Raw genomic sequence first — 14,647 nt, forward strand, 5'->3', positions numbered from 1 at the left:
AGATAGATAGATACCTTTATTATCCCAAGGGGGAAATTCAGTTGTCCAGTAGACAACATAAATACTTAGCACAACCAAACTGTGCAATTAAACAATTTTACTCACACCTTTCAATTTCAAATATTCATCTCAGAAGACAAACATGCCTTCTCCTCACATAAACAAAGAATCAGACTTCTAACACATTTTTGTCTAACCTTTCTATAAAGTCAAGCACTTGGTGACCACCGTTCCCAAGTCAGGTGAGCAGGAACAGCAATGTCACCAGGAAGCAGAAGAAAAGTATTTTGGCTCTTATGTACCTGTACACAAGATGTAACAAAGACAACCTTCACCTCTTCAAGCATTGTCAAAAAATTACTTAATGACTTTAATCCAACGATTGACCAAAAAGCTAACCTGATACAAATGCCTGGTTGTTCAGGTGGGTGGTGACCCACCTGAAGTTAGCCACACCCACAGTGTTGGGTGAATGGTAAAAGGGGTAGGGGATGATTATATGATGTCATTTAATCACTGTTTTTGGATGACTTTTGACCCACAAGGTGTCAGCCTCCAGGAAGAAACCCCAAATAAAAAGGGAATACATAATTGCTCATAACAACCACACCGGGGGGTCTTATTTATGAAGTACTGTCAACCTCCTAGACATATGAAAACCAGAAAAAGTACAAAACTATACTATACTTTAACCACTTGAATCCTAGCCTCTATTCTGGGGCAAACATTCTGCAAAAATAGATCTATGAGCTCACATCAGCTATTTTCAGGGGAAGAGATATGGGATCCCAGTCGACTAAGTATCTAGATTTTAGGGTTTAAGTGGTTAAAATATGTGGGATTGTAAGGAATACTGTAAAGCTAAATTTTAATTTGTCTTAAGCGATCTCTCACCAAGTCACTTATTCTACCATCAGTACTCCAACCAATAGGTTGTTCAGGACACAACTGTATAATAAGGATCCATCTTTACACTCGCAGATAAATTGACAGAGGTTTTGACTGCATATTGGGGGAGCAGAATGGTCTCTGTGGCGAGCCCTCTGTGCTATGGTATAGATTTAGTTAAAATCTAGATATTTCGACATCCCATTAGTTCGACTAAGGGTTAGGTTTAGGCATAGTTTTACTGAGGTTACAAGAGTAAGGGTTAAGGTTAGGCCTAGTAGCATTCACCAGGTTAGCATTCACCAGCGTCTGACAAATGTCATGTCGAACTATCAAACGTCGTAATAGCACCCCGCTCCCATAGATTTAGAAGGTGCTGGAGAAGTGCTGCAGGAAAACCACAGGGTGGTGTTTCTGGAACTCTTTGACCAGCCTCTTCTTCTCCTTGACAGCCATGCTGTCATTCAGGGTGATGTCACGGAGAAGCTGCTTGAGATTCTCCAGGGTGGTGGCCTCACGCTGGTCCTCGTACTGCTGGGCTGTCACCTGCTGGCAGAAGGTGAACGCTGCGACACAAGGGTGAAACTAAGGTTATTATAGCTTAGCATGTTTCATTCGTTTTTAATTTAATTTCAATTTAATTGTTTTCAATTCCAGTTTAGTTTTGCTAGTTGAGTTCCTCTTTACTTTTTTTTTTTGAAGGCTTGCTTTCAGTCGTTTTAAAAATGTTATGATTGCACTTTTAGATGATTGCACATCACTGGTTTTAGTTAGAATATGAAGTACTGAATTACCTTTTAGAAACAAAATGAAAGAAACAATATGAAGTACTCCTTAATTTTACTTCATCTTTTTTAAGAGTATTGTAGGATAAACTGTGTAGTATTGTAGGATGTCTGTTCTTTATGTCTTGTCTGTATTTTCTGTCTTTTTAAATGCAGACCCTGGGAGCTGAGCTCCATGAGTTCCTATGCATGAATTCGTGCAAAAGGCAAATGGCTATCCTTTTAGTTTTCTTTTTTTCTTTTCTTATTGTAATATGGGGGTGGTCGGGGGGCGAGATTCAACATGGGCAGAAAGTTCGAAAAAAACAGCAGATCTACTATATTAGATATGCCATTTTCTTTTTTGCCATTTTCGAAGCTGGAAATACAGATCCCCTAGCTCGTCACAAAAACGTTAAACAATTTAAATGTGTGATATACCAACGCCACTGAAGAGAAAAATGCATGAGAATTCAAGTCTGTCAAGTCTTGTGACTTACTGGCAAAGGAATCGCGGTCTCTCCCTTGTTGCATTGTCTGTAAGGTCTTCCTCACTGATTCAATCAGGCATGTAGGAGTCTGCAGCCATTGCAAATAGAGAGTGAAAGTGAAAATAATAAATAAGGTAAAAAGGTTTGTGCCAAAGGGTGAGGAGGACAAAAGTGATATCACAACATTCAACTCCACAAACAATAATTTGGAGATGGGACACAATAACAACATCTGGTGTTACTGTATGTACAGCAGATACAGATATAGCTTTCACACAAGAAACCAGGAGTGTGTGCTCTGGTTAAAGCAGGAACTGCAGTGTACATGGTCAGTCAGCAAATCAATTAAATAATGTGACGCATTGTGAGGTTTTACTGTAGATTATAGTTTCTTTTGGTCCCAGCAGGTCTCCAGAAGGTGGCATACCGGTTTCCTGTACAGTGTCCTTCATCAAACATATAATTTTCCAAAAATCTGTCTGTCTGAAACAGCGTTTCTCCTCAGTGGCTGGAGCAATTGATCTGAAATCGCATCACCATTAGCATATGAACACACCTAACATAACTGTGAAGCCCGATTGTCACTTTCACAAATCGTTTGCTGTATATTAGCATTTTTCCAAAAATCTGTCTGTCTGAAACAGCGTTTCTCCTCAGTGGCTGGAGCAATTGATCTGAAATCGCATCACCATTAGCATATGAACACACCTAACATAACTGTGAAGCCCGTTTGTCACTTTCACAAATCGTTTGCTGTATATTAGCATTTTTATGGTGTATCTACTATCTATTCTGCATCTAGCATGAGGCTTATCTATTCTGCATCTAGCATGAGGCAACATGTTTAACCATCTGTGTGTGTGTGTGTGTGTGTGTGTGTGTGTGTGTGTGTGTGTGTGTGTGTGTGTGTGTGTGTGCGCGCGCGCGTGCAGGCGGGGGGGCGGGGGAGGGGGGGGTGACTGGCCCTGTTACAGACGGGTAAGGACTAGTTTGTTTAAATTGGCCTGCCTGGCAGCAGCAACACAAATGACACCTTTATGCGTGTTTCTCATTAAAATCTACTGCAGGAAAATCTGGAAACGGGTATGTATGCCACCATCTGAAAACTGGAAAGACTATTTGGCTCGTTATTTCCTTGGCCTACTGGTAGTGTGCACAACAAATTTAGCATTCGTCGGTCCAGTGGTTTGTGAGATTAGCCTAGCCAGATAACACAGAGACAAACCCTCTTCTAGACTGCTTGCCCTATAGGAGCCATGCTGTGAAAAGGCTGACATTTTTAATCACCGTTATAAAGCACAGAATAATTAGATAATAGTCTATAGATGAGAAAAAAACAGAGGCCAACCGGGAGATCTGAGCATTCAAAAATGTGAAGGAGAGGAGCTAAGGTTTAGAACAAATGTTATTTTATACAGTAATTATTATAGAATTATAGAATACATTACAGAATGAAATTTGTTTTAAACTTTTAACTCCTCTCCTCCACATTTTTTGTGCTTGGATTGGATGTCCTCTTTTTTTTAATAGTCTACTAGTCCTGTGCCCGGGGGTGTGCACAGTATATGAAGGATTGAATGTCACTGAGGAGTCACAGAAGTAATGTTGGAGAACCCAGACCGTTGCCCGTCGGGCAGAATAGTCAGCATTGACGTCCAGTTGTGCAATAACCATTGTATCCGTCTGTCTGTCTGTCTGTCTGTCTGTCTGTGTCCCTTTCATGCCCATACATTATATGGAGATCTCTTATCTCTGTCTGTCTGGCTCTCTTTTATGCCCATACCGGTGTCCAGGCCAGTCTGTGAAGTCATCTCCAAATTTGGGCACTGTAGTGATGTCGGTCAGTGATGTCAGTCATCTCCAAATCTGGTCACTTGTTTCATCATGTCAGACAGACATTATTTGGGCATTGTTTCAGCATGCGGCTGTTACCATGGTGGCAACACTGGTTTAATATCAGTGATGTCAGCATGCAGACCGTTTCACCCGTTTATGCCTATATATGTGTTCCATGATGTCAGTCAGTGATGTCGGGCATTGGTTCAACATGCATCTGTTAACATGGCGGTGACAATGTTTAGTATCAGTGATGTCAGCACGCGGACAGACATTCCGTAAATTAATAGTTAGATTGACCCTACTGGACTTTAAATGTGTCTTGTCTGCAGTTAACTGATTTTAAAAGGAGTAGAACAGACCTTGAAGAGCTGTGTGTGGTTGTCCATGAGAAAGACCACCAGGGTTTCGCCCTGGGCTCGGGTCAGCTCGTTGTTCTGAACAATGGCCTTCTGGAAAGTACGGATGACCAAAGCCCTGTTGTCCATCTAACAGCGAGTCAATAGACAATACCAAAATAAAGAAAACGTAGAAAATAAATATTTTACACCACAGGTTACAAACTTAAACACTTTGAAATGTTGGAAGTTTGCTGGAACATCCGTTGATCTTTGATCCGTCTGGGGAAAAAAAAAGAAATCACAGCAAACAACCACACTGTTGGGAAGACCTTTAGTTTTTTTCATAAATTAATCTGAACTTTGAACACGAAAGTTGCAAAAATAACCTACGAGTCTAAGAGCTTGAAGATTGGCTATTTTTAAATTTGTATTAATTTCTCATGATGCTCACTTCCTTTTCCTCATTGCTTTGTATACAAGCTCCTGCACAAACATGGATTTATCTCTGCTTCTTTTCCCATATGGATTATTTGGGCCACCCGTTTTCAATTTACGATACACACAAATCATCGTGGCTGCATTCTTTCTTCTCCGTGTGAAAGACAAGACTTAACGTCCGCGAACGGGGGCCGCCGCGTGCGCGTTAACACCAGTTATTTCATCCCATTTCCTGAAAAGTAACTATTTTAGACATGCAACACAAGGTTATAACAGCAACAATATAATGTGTCTGTAGCATGTGCGTTTTCAAGATGTAGAAAAACAAGAAATATGAAATATCAGTGGTTGCATGTGCAAAGCATTGTCTTTCCATAGTCTACTACAATGTAGAAATACTGTGTTGCTGTATATAGTGTCAGCCTGCATCAGAAGGCACATAAGGCTGTATTTACAGATGAGAGGCTGGTGTGCGGGTTACCTGTTTATGCAGACGACAGGCCTCTGGCTGAGCTGCTGTGGCCATGAAGATGAGGAGTCTACGCAGCTCATCTCTGTTACTGACATCTAGCAGTCGCAGACACAGCTGAGATGCCTTGATTGCTTCCCCCATCTTCTCCCCATCTGTAAAGAAGCAAGCAGCAAGGAATCAATGGCATGAATGATACACCCATACCTCGAAGACAAGATCACTTCTTCCTAGACTCTTCTCCCTCCTGGCTCCCAAGCCGTCTTCAAATGCTATCTCACCGGAGTCACCGCCTAGCATTTCTCTTTCTTTGTATAATTTTTGTTGTCAATTTCTATAGATATTAGTTACAGTATATTATGCAGATGGCTATTTCGTTCAAATAAAGTATATGTTATCTATATTTACATAGCATGTTGTTTTTTAGACACATTCCAGGTTTGACGTTTACCTGGTAGCCTAGTTGTTACAGTACTTTGTAGCACGTTTTTTTCTTTACTTGACCGTCATGAACTGTACAACATTAGAAGACACTGTAGAAGACACTGGTCACACAACCTGCTCCAAAGCACACCACCAAGAACGAGTGATAGTATCTCCGATTGTCATTGTCAAAAAACAAAAGTCAAACTGTAATCAAAACCCTTTCCATATCTTACTCAACAAATCCAGTATGGCAACGTGCACGTCCAGATAGCGTCCGGAGAGCAGCGGTGACTTGTCCTGTCCACCGTAGTGCTTGGCCATGGTGTCAAACAGCAGCCTCTTGTGTCTGCAGGTCACCTCTTGGCCTCCCTCTGAGGTGCTGGTGGCGCCGCCCTGCTGGCGGAGCTGCTCTCCTGCCACTACAATCAGTTGATCTGGGAAAAGCTCCAGGCAGTCGGCAGCCGCCGACAGCCACCCATCTAGCCTGAGGAAAACAAACTAAGCTATCAAAATTGCAACCTTGGATGAGACAGCTCAAAAATAATCATTAATCAGCTTGACCTTTTTAAAAGCAACCATCATTCAAAAATATAGTTGGAATTATTATATATCACGGAGAAAACAATAATGGTTTCCGAATGATGGTGAAAACTGTGACACTGACAATTATGCATGTGCCAATGCTCTGTGTTTGTGGGGGCAGGGGGTTGGGAGTTATGCCAATTCTCCCCATGTGTGCTGTGCATACTCCAGGTCACTGCCAACCCCTGCTGTTGGAATCGGGGAGGGTGTAGTTATCCACATATCCTCCGATACACATAAAGTCACCCGCCACAACTTTTCAGGATTCCCCCCGGGAGGGCGTAACGCATGTGGAGAAAAATGCTATCCCTCCCAGTCCTGCTCCCAGCAGAACAGGCGCTGTGACCAATTTATACTGTAGTAGTCGGTAGTGCAACTACAGAGAACGTACTCCCCTGCGGTCTTCCCAAACCAGAGGCACCACTGGGAAGAAATCGGACCCTGCCACCTGGACGCCTTTGTACCATAGATTTCTGTCTGCAACTCAACGTTTTTCATTTTCATTTCACAACACCGATCAAAGACATGAGTCAACTGGAGCACTGACTGGGGCAAACTGAGGCTCTGGGGCAGCTCTCTGTCCAGACAGGTGTTAGAGATGACCAGGTCTGGATGGATGGACCCCAGGGGGCCACCGCAGGCCTGGGCTCTGGCTGGGGAGGTCAGGATGCAGTCCAGCACTGGAAGCTCCACTATCTGCAGCAACTGGAGCAGAGTCTGCTGTCTCCAAACTGCATCCACCACTATGGAGAGACAGGAATGTGAAAAGAGGTGTCGATGGATGGATGAGGTTTATATATATAATATAATGTGTGTAGTGGGTGGGTGGTGCAGTTAGATCTCTGTATACGTTTATTACTTGTGCAAACAGAGTGCGCAAGTGCTGCATTCGGTGGAGTATCTGTCGCGTATCCGTTTGTGTTTACGCCCGTAGCCAATCAGAGACCAGCATTCTTGGTGACGTCACCCTCAACAGCCAATGAGGGACCAGCATTCTTGGTGACGTCACCAACAACAAGTGCGACCTGAAATATAAATAGCAAGGCGCGCTCTGCTGGCGTACATGTAGGCCATACATGGCCACGAATGCCCAAGAAGCAAGTTGGCACCTCGACAAAGTGCAGTCTAGTTTTTCCTTTGTTGTCATTTATCCACTTCCAACCTGGAATCCGTCATTTTTGGGTGGACACGTAAAAAATAAAATAAAATTAGCAGATATATAAGCTCACATGTCTTAATGAAAAATGCATTGTGAACTTGTGGATCTGCCATTTGTTTTAATAAGGCTTTTAATGTGAAGCACATTGAGTTTACAGTGCATACAATGTAAAAACGTATCACTGGCACAAGTCTCCGAGGCTGGATGAATCTTACCAGCTTTAGAGATGAAGGTGGAGGAGGAAGAGGCCGAGTTGAGACGTGGGGGCAGGGAGGGATGCAGATTAATCGTCTTTAGGAGCCTCTCGACCCTCCTGTCTGAAGGCCCGACTGCAAGGGGATTAGATATGGTCCGCAGCTCATTTAACCTAGGCACAGAACGTGGAAGCAGGCAAGTAATATATTGCACATTAATATAAACTTGCCACAAAAAGTTTGGAAATCCGGGGGCGCCCGCTGGCCTAGTGGTCAAGGCGCATACCACATACTAGGCTATGATGCCTGCTGGCGTCGCAGGTTTGATTCCCGATCTGGACGACCTTTGCCACATGTCATTCCCCATCTCTCTCCCCATTTCCTGTCAGTCTACTATCCTATCAATAAAGGCATAAAAAGCCAAAAAAAAATAATCTTTAAAAATAAATATATATATATATAAAAGAAAAAAGTTCGGAAATCTAACTTTGGTCGATTATATCTCCCCTTTAATAAACCCAAATGGTACTGTATTTTTATATCATTTTTATCGTTGATTTGTCACCTTGACAATGATGTACAGCTTGTAAGCATCGGGCATTCGAGGCATGAGCTACACAGCCAAACGTGTGGGTAGCGCCGACCAGAATTATGCCAAAATGGCTTGCAATATACTGTTCTGCTGGCATTTACTCTCGTTTTGGGCTTCCCTGACACCGAGCTTAACATTAACAAAGTGTAAAAATTGCCAATATGTGTTGTTTTTTCTTTTCCTTATTACTGTGAGAGAGTGCAATCATTCAATGCCCCAAGTAACAAAGGGTTAGGAACACCAAAAGAACAGTATTGCAGGCCTGCCAGGCCATTTTTGGAGGGGCGCTACCCACACGTTTGGCTGTGTTGCTCATTCCACGAATGCCGATTCTTACAAGCTGTACCTCATTGTAAAGGTGACAAATCAACGATAACAATGATATCAAACACAATACCATTTGGCACAATTAAAGGGGGGATATAATGGACCGAATGTTGGCAAATTTTGGGTCGGCGCTACCCACACGTTTGGCTGTGTAGCTCATGCCTCGAATGCCCAATGCTTACAAGCTGTACCTTGTTGTAAAGGTGACAAATCAACAATAAAAATGATATAAAACACAATACCATTTGGGTTTATTAAAGGGGAGATATAATCGACCAAAGTTAGATTTCCGAACTTTTTGTGGCAGGATTTTACATTCGTATGTGTGTATGACTGTGTATGTTTGCCATCAAACACACCACTTTGCCGCAAGAACTGGCAGGACAATACCCGCGATCGATGCACTACAGTTAGTACCGTTAAAAGTCGGGACACATCGGCTGCATGAATGCCCATAACAATGTCTTGAAATAAGTCAAGTAATGCCTGATATATCGATCTGGCAGGATGTCCCGATACCACTTTTTTGCTGACCGAGTACAAGTACGAGTACTTCATTTTTTTATTTTTTTTATCAGATGTTCCTCACTTTCTGGCTGTATACAACACATTAAATTGCATTGCTTTCCCAGAACATGGCACAACTGCCACACATTTCACTTTTTTTTTTTTCAGGTTTAGCCCATGGAAATTCCTGTACTGTGCATGATCTTCTAGATCTGCTATGGTCAAACATTTTGTATTTTTACTTTTGATACTTTAAGAGAGAGAGAGAAAGGCGAAGTGGCGGAACACACAGGGTACTCGGGCGCTTTGTGAGCAGTATCGGACGAGTACCGATACCGCAAAATAGGCCAGTATCGGGGCGAGTACCGATACCACGAGTGCCGATACCGCATCCCTACTTGTTACATTTGACCTACCTGGACACTCTCTTGTTCTTCCTTCTCTCCAGTCCCTCGGGCGCCATGTTTTCAGTGCCACTGCTAGCGCCACAGGCACTGGTGGCAGAGCCAGGCAACGCATTGCAGTCCACAAAACGGTAGAGGCTGGAGCTGCTGTCCTCGAAGGCCACCTCTTTGTCTCGGCGGAACAGCTTGGTGCCGACCGGCTCAAACACCTTGGCCTCCATCAGCGCATGGCACAGCCGAGTGGCCTTGAGGCGAGACACCTCGCTGGTGCAGAACACCACGCTCTGCATCAGGTGGCTGAGGATGGCGTCCACCGCGTCCGAGCCCGCGAAGCACTCCGCGTGAAGCCGCAGGTGTCTCCTGCGACGCCGCACCTCCACCTGGCTCTGGAGGGCCTGGATGATGTTCTGCCACAGCTGGGTCGCACGGAAGGGACCGGAAAATCCTTGACAGGACACATGTGGGCCTGCTGTCACACAATTATTACAACATCGCCTAATCGCTATTATTTTAGATAATTGCGATAATTCTTTGCATAATCAACAGAAATGTTCATATATTTAAAAAACAAGAATCGACACACAGTCAATTTAAAATCTGGTGTATTGGTGTGTTGAAGTTAGTGTTGGTGTTCTTTCTCATGTATATTTCATAATATTCTAACTTACTGTAGGCTATTATGTCTAGGGATGGCCAAATGGAGATTTTTTCTTAACCGATAACCGTCAGGCCTTATCAGTTAATTAACCGTTAACCGTTAAGGAAATGTGTTCAAAAATGCGCTATTTTAGCGATTTAAAAAAGGAAAATAGGCCTACACACGTTTTTCCCCATAATAAAGTGCTATATTTACACATTAAAAACCATAACACTCGGAGAAACAAGAATACAAATGTTTTCTAAAAGAAATGTGTTTTTGCAAAGAAACGGATTGAAATGATAAGTCTGTAATGTGATGCGCTGGTCGCCAGGCACGTGCGCACATACAGCAAAAGGGGCTTGAGCCCTTAACCTTTATCCGTATGAAAAGGCCCTTTTAGAAATGTCAGCCCATGCCTCTCTAAAATTATGTGCACTCCCTGGACCCTGGCTGTTGCCTAACAAAACCAGCATGAGACGCATGTAGCCGCATGTAGCAATAACTTCCAATCGTATGACTTTTGGAATCGTTGAATCGGCTAAACGTGATGTCCATTTCATTCATTTACTTCTCTCACGCCCGTGTTTTGTGTGTGCTGATGCAGCGATCATTGAATTTGCGACTCTGAGCTTTGTTATTTTCGCTACTATGTAACCAAGACGACTTTAGCGTTCCTCACGTCATCAATGTAACATTAGAAAGTTGTGTTTTAAGCTCTTCTTAAACAGGATTCAATGTGACGACGCGGGTCTGTTTTGTAAAATCCAATCGACGAGGGAGCATGTTTCCTGATGAACAAGTCAGCGTGTACAGCCAAATCAAGCACGCAGCGGCAGACTCGCAGTTGTATGAATGCATGGATGTATAATAAACATTTGGTTGCATAACACAAAGAATGAGAGCCGCAAATGCATTCGTTCTATGCACAGATAATGTTGCTTAATGTGTATATGGTACTGTTAACATTTAATGTTATGTTAATGGTATAGGCCTCTCTTTTCTTCTGTTTCATTTATCACAAGCAGGCTGGCCACTACAAGTATCAATACTGCAATAGAGAAATACGGTTACAAGTTAAAAAAAAAGAAAAGTCACATGGCTTCACGTTGTTCTGTTTAATTTATCACAAGCGGGCTAGCCAGCTGCAGGTCTGCTGTTTCAATGAAGGTGTATGATTCTCTCTGTATAAGCCAGGCACCGCCTCAGTGTGAAGGAATGGTGCTCCCTGCTGGACAAAATATTTCCTTACACCAGTCCAGGATTCCATCGTCTGGAGGAGCAGTAAACACCCCTGCTATTGGCCCTAATGCAGTTATGTCCCCCCCCCCCATCGTCTGGAGGGCCGCTCCCAATCATGAAACTAGCTCGGTTACCATGTGACATGGACAGCCAATCGGCAAATAGGTCGCCTGAATGTCGCCTGAATGTCTCGCCACAAACTCATCTCTTTAAAGATCTGGTTTACACCAGATAAAAATTGTGGAAATAGCAGATCTACAAGCTCCAAATCAAGCCTTTGAGCTTGTAGATCATCTATTTTGACAGACTTTGAGACATGCAAGGCATTGTCCCAAATCAATGGCTCCCTCTGTCTCAATTAGAAGGATACCACCTGTTGGTAAATACAGTACTAGTTAGGAACATCTGATTATTAGGTACAAGTTTGATCATGTGACTAACATACGTTTGACGCAGCCTATGACTATGGTTTCCATGGTCATCAAGACTCCAAATCTAATAGATAAATGTAACCAACTATAAACTACATTTCGGAGCATTTGGTTTTGGTCATACATTTATTTAATTTGAAAGAAGCTGGGAGCTGGTTAAGTTAATGCCATAGCCAATATGGCATTGTGAATGTGATGTGCATGGACTATATAAATGAACTATATTAACTGCATTTCTTTAGCCTTTTCAATAACTTGTCTTGGCTAGTAGTATAAGTAACTTAAAATACAGGTTACATAAATAGTTACATTTTGACGTACCTTGGCACAACAGTGACAACAAACAATTAACCTTATCTTGCATGTTTCCCTGCCTGCCCTGTTTCGATGGGTTTGTCGTTAATTTAATTTTAATGTAGAGGTGAACTGTTTTTTACAATTCATAATATGTGTATTAATAACAGTGGTGGAGAGTAACTATAGTACACTTTCATATTTGTACTTTACCTGAGTATTTCCAATTTCCAGTACTTTTACTTCTACTCCACTACATCTTGGATACAAATATTGTACTTTTTCCTCCACTGCATTTATTTGAAAACTTTAGTTAGTTACTTTGTATATTTTGATTATTACAAAACATCCAGTAACCCCAGTCCCATATACATTTTGAAAATAGCCTATCTACAAACTCACAATATTGAGAGTATTTCTATATGGCAGTATTCAACTTTTTCCACCACTATTAAATAAGCTGACGTTACATGAAGAACCATGACTTTCACTTCACACAGTGTGTGAAGTGAAAGTCATGGTTCTTCATGTCGCTAACCAGCAGTGTCAATGTGTGACACACACTGACACTGCTGGTTAGCGACGCCACTACACTCTCTGGCTGTGTCCGAAATGCGGAACACGTTCCCTACTCCCTAACCCTAAATGAGGGATCCAGATGTAGTGTACTACAGTAGTGAACAAATCAGCGCATTTCGGACACTACCCCGTCGCCATCTGGTTGCGTCATCGCTGTCGCACAGTTAAAACACTCTAGCGCTGGCTTTTGGAGCAATAAATAATGCGTGATTCCTAAACCCACCTAATAGCCGATCTACAAGCTCTCAACAGGGGGCGAAGCGACACGTTGTGAGCTTGTACATCAACTCCCCAATGTGGATTGGAAATAACATACCAACATGTTGCGTTGTTATTATGAGAAATAGGCCAAATATAATTATGTTTTTATTCATCACAATTCAATAAAATAATGTTAAAAAATGTATAGGCCTATATATATTTTTTAAATTGTATTCATTCATTGGTGAATCAATGAATGAATAATGTTTATGCCACATTCATTTGTCTCACATGCAGACATACACCCATGTTTGTGATAAAATAGGTTATTCTTGCTAATTTAAATAACATTATTTTATCATGATTATTATCAGCTGTGGAAGGTTGGGAAGAAAAGATCGAAAAACAAAAGCCTCCAGCGTCTATTCTCGTATGTTCTCTTCATAAACAACTTTAGAGCTGTTTTCATCATTAAATGATGAAAAGCAAATTTTGTTCTCTGGTGACAATGCTGTGGACAGTTGTTTTCTTTAGCCGGTGGTTCTGCTACGAGCGCTTCTGTTGCGTTTGCTCAGCAACAGGTGGCTACGCCTCCTGCCATGCAGAGACGCAGAGACGAACCTGCAGTGTGCGTGTGCGCGTGCACACCGCATGTGCGTGCTCAAAGCGCGAGACAGCGGCCGTAGCGCAGTGCATTGTGGGGCGGCAGGGCTTGAATAGCGCTTGAATAGTGACCATCGAATCCTCACTACAAATCCAAATGCATTGTGGGATACTTCAGTACACTATATTAGGGTACAAAAATGCTCACTATACATTCGGACACTAGTTCAAAATGGCGGAGCCCCATTTTAGTACACTACATTAGTGAATAGGGTGGATTTCGGACACAGCCTCTGACTACACTGGTCAAATAAGAAGCTGTAGCATGCATTTAATTGTTTTAAATACGTTTGGATAAAATCTGACACGTTCTACGCTGTGCTGTACGTACCAGGAGGAGCATTTTCACCAAAACCCCGAGTTTGACTGTTCAGCCTTCTGAAGCGAGGAGTCAAATCCACCGCCATCATCATCACGACATGGGGGAGGATATGACGTCACATGATGTATGCGGTTCTTCTTCTATGGGGTCTTTCGGTGAGGGACGAGGGTTCATTGTCGCCACCTAACGCACCTTTTGTGTACTTTGTGTACGTTTGTCTGTGAATAAAATGTTATTTTGTCCAATCTGTAGAGGAAGTTAATACATTTTCTAAAACGGCTAGTTCCATTCCTTGATTCTGGCTGGTTTCCCTTTAATTGCTGTGGTATATCAGACTATCCACACCAAAAAAGCTGGGAACTACTTTCTTGCAGACCTTGTAGTGAATTATTAGTGAACAGTTTTATATTTTATTGGTAGCCTACATGTCTATGATTTTTCATGTTGCCATATTGTGGCTTATTATTGCTTCAATAACAGAATCACTTACAAATGAAGTACAGAGAGAGAGAGAGAGAGAGAGAGAGACTTATTATTGCTTCAATAACAGAATCACTTACAAATGAAGGAGAGAGAGAGAGAGAGAGAGAGAGAGAGAGAGAGAGACATTTTAGGACCCACATATTGTGTGTTACTTACTGCCATCTGCTGGTAGGAAGGAGAGAGGCAGGTAGCCCACATTGATTGATTGGTTGGTTTGATTGATTGAAGACTTTATTAGAAGTTTGCATAGGAAAAGGTACAGTTTCATGACGGTACAGTTCACTGGTACAAGGTCTACTAAAAGGAGATCCATGAAAAGACTAAGCTTATTTCCACTGGAAACCATTGAAGTATCTCATATAACATTGAATGACAGA

The 14,647-nt window shown here is 42.3% G+C and overlaps 1 protein-coding gene across 1 annotated transcript; it reads right to left on the reverse strand.

The window, feature by feature from the left end:
- Nucleotides 1–1,129: 1,129 nt before the first annotated feature.
- depdc4 (DEP domain containing 4) lies at nucleotides 1,130–13,875 on the reverse strand (the record flags this gene model as incomplete). The annotated part of the gene is made up of 9 exons (XM_080754609.1): nucleotides 1,130–1,454; nucleotides 2,153–2,231; nucleotides 4,342–4,467; nucleotides 5,240–5,382; nucleotides 5,887–6,137; nucleotides 6,783–6,978; nucleotides 7,610–7,761; nucleotides 9,431–9,863; nucleotides 13,797–13,875. The coding sequence occupies 9 exons, from the start codon at nucleotides 13,873–13,875 to the stop codon at nucleotides 1,255–1,257; spliced, it is 1,659 nt and encodes a 552-aa protein (XP_080610735.1). The 3' UTR covers nucleotides 1,130–1,254.
- Between the last annotated feature and the right edge of the window lie 772 nt (nucleotides 13,876–14,647).

Source organism: Nannobrachium achirus, assembly GCF_963921795.1.
Source record: "Nannobrachium achirus genome assembly, chromosome: 23".
Classification (NCBI taxonomy): Eukaryota; Metazoa; Chordata; class Actinopteri; order Myctophiformes; family Myctophidae; genus Nannobrachium; species Nannobrachium achirus.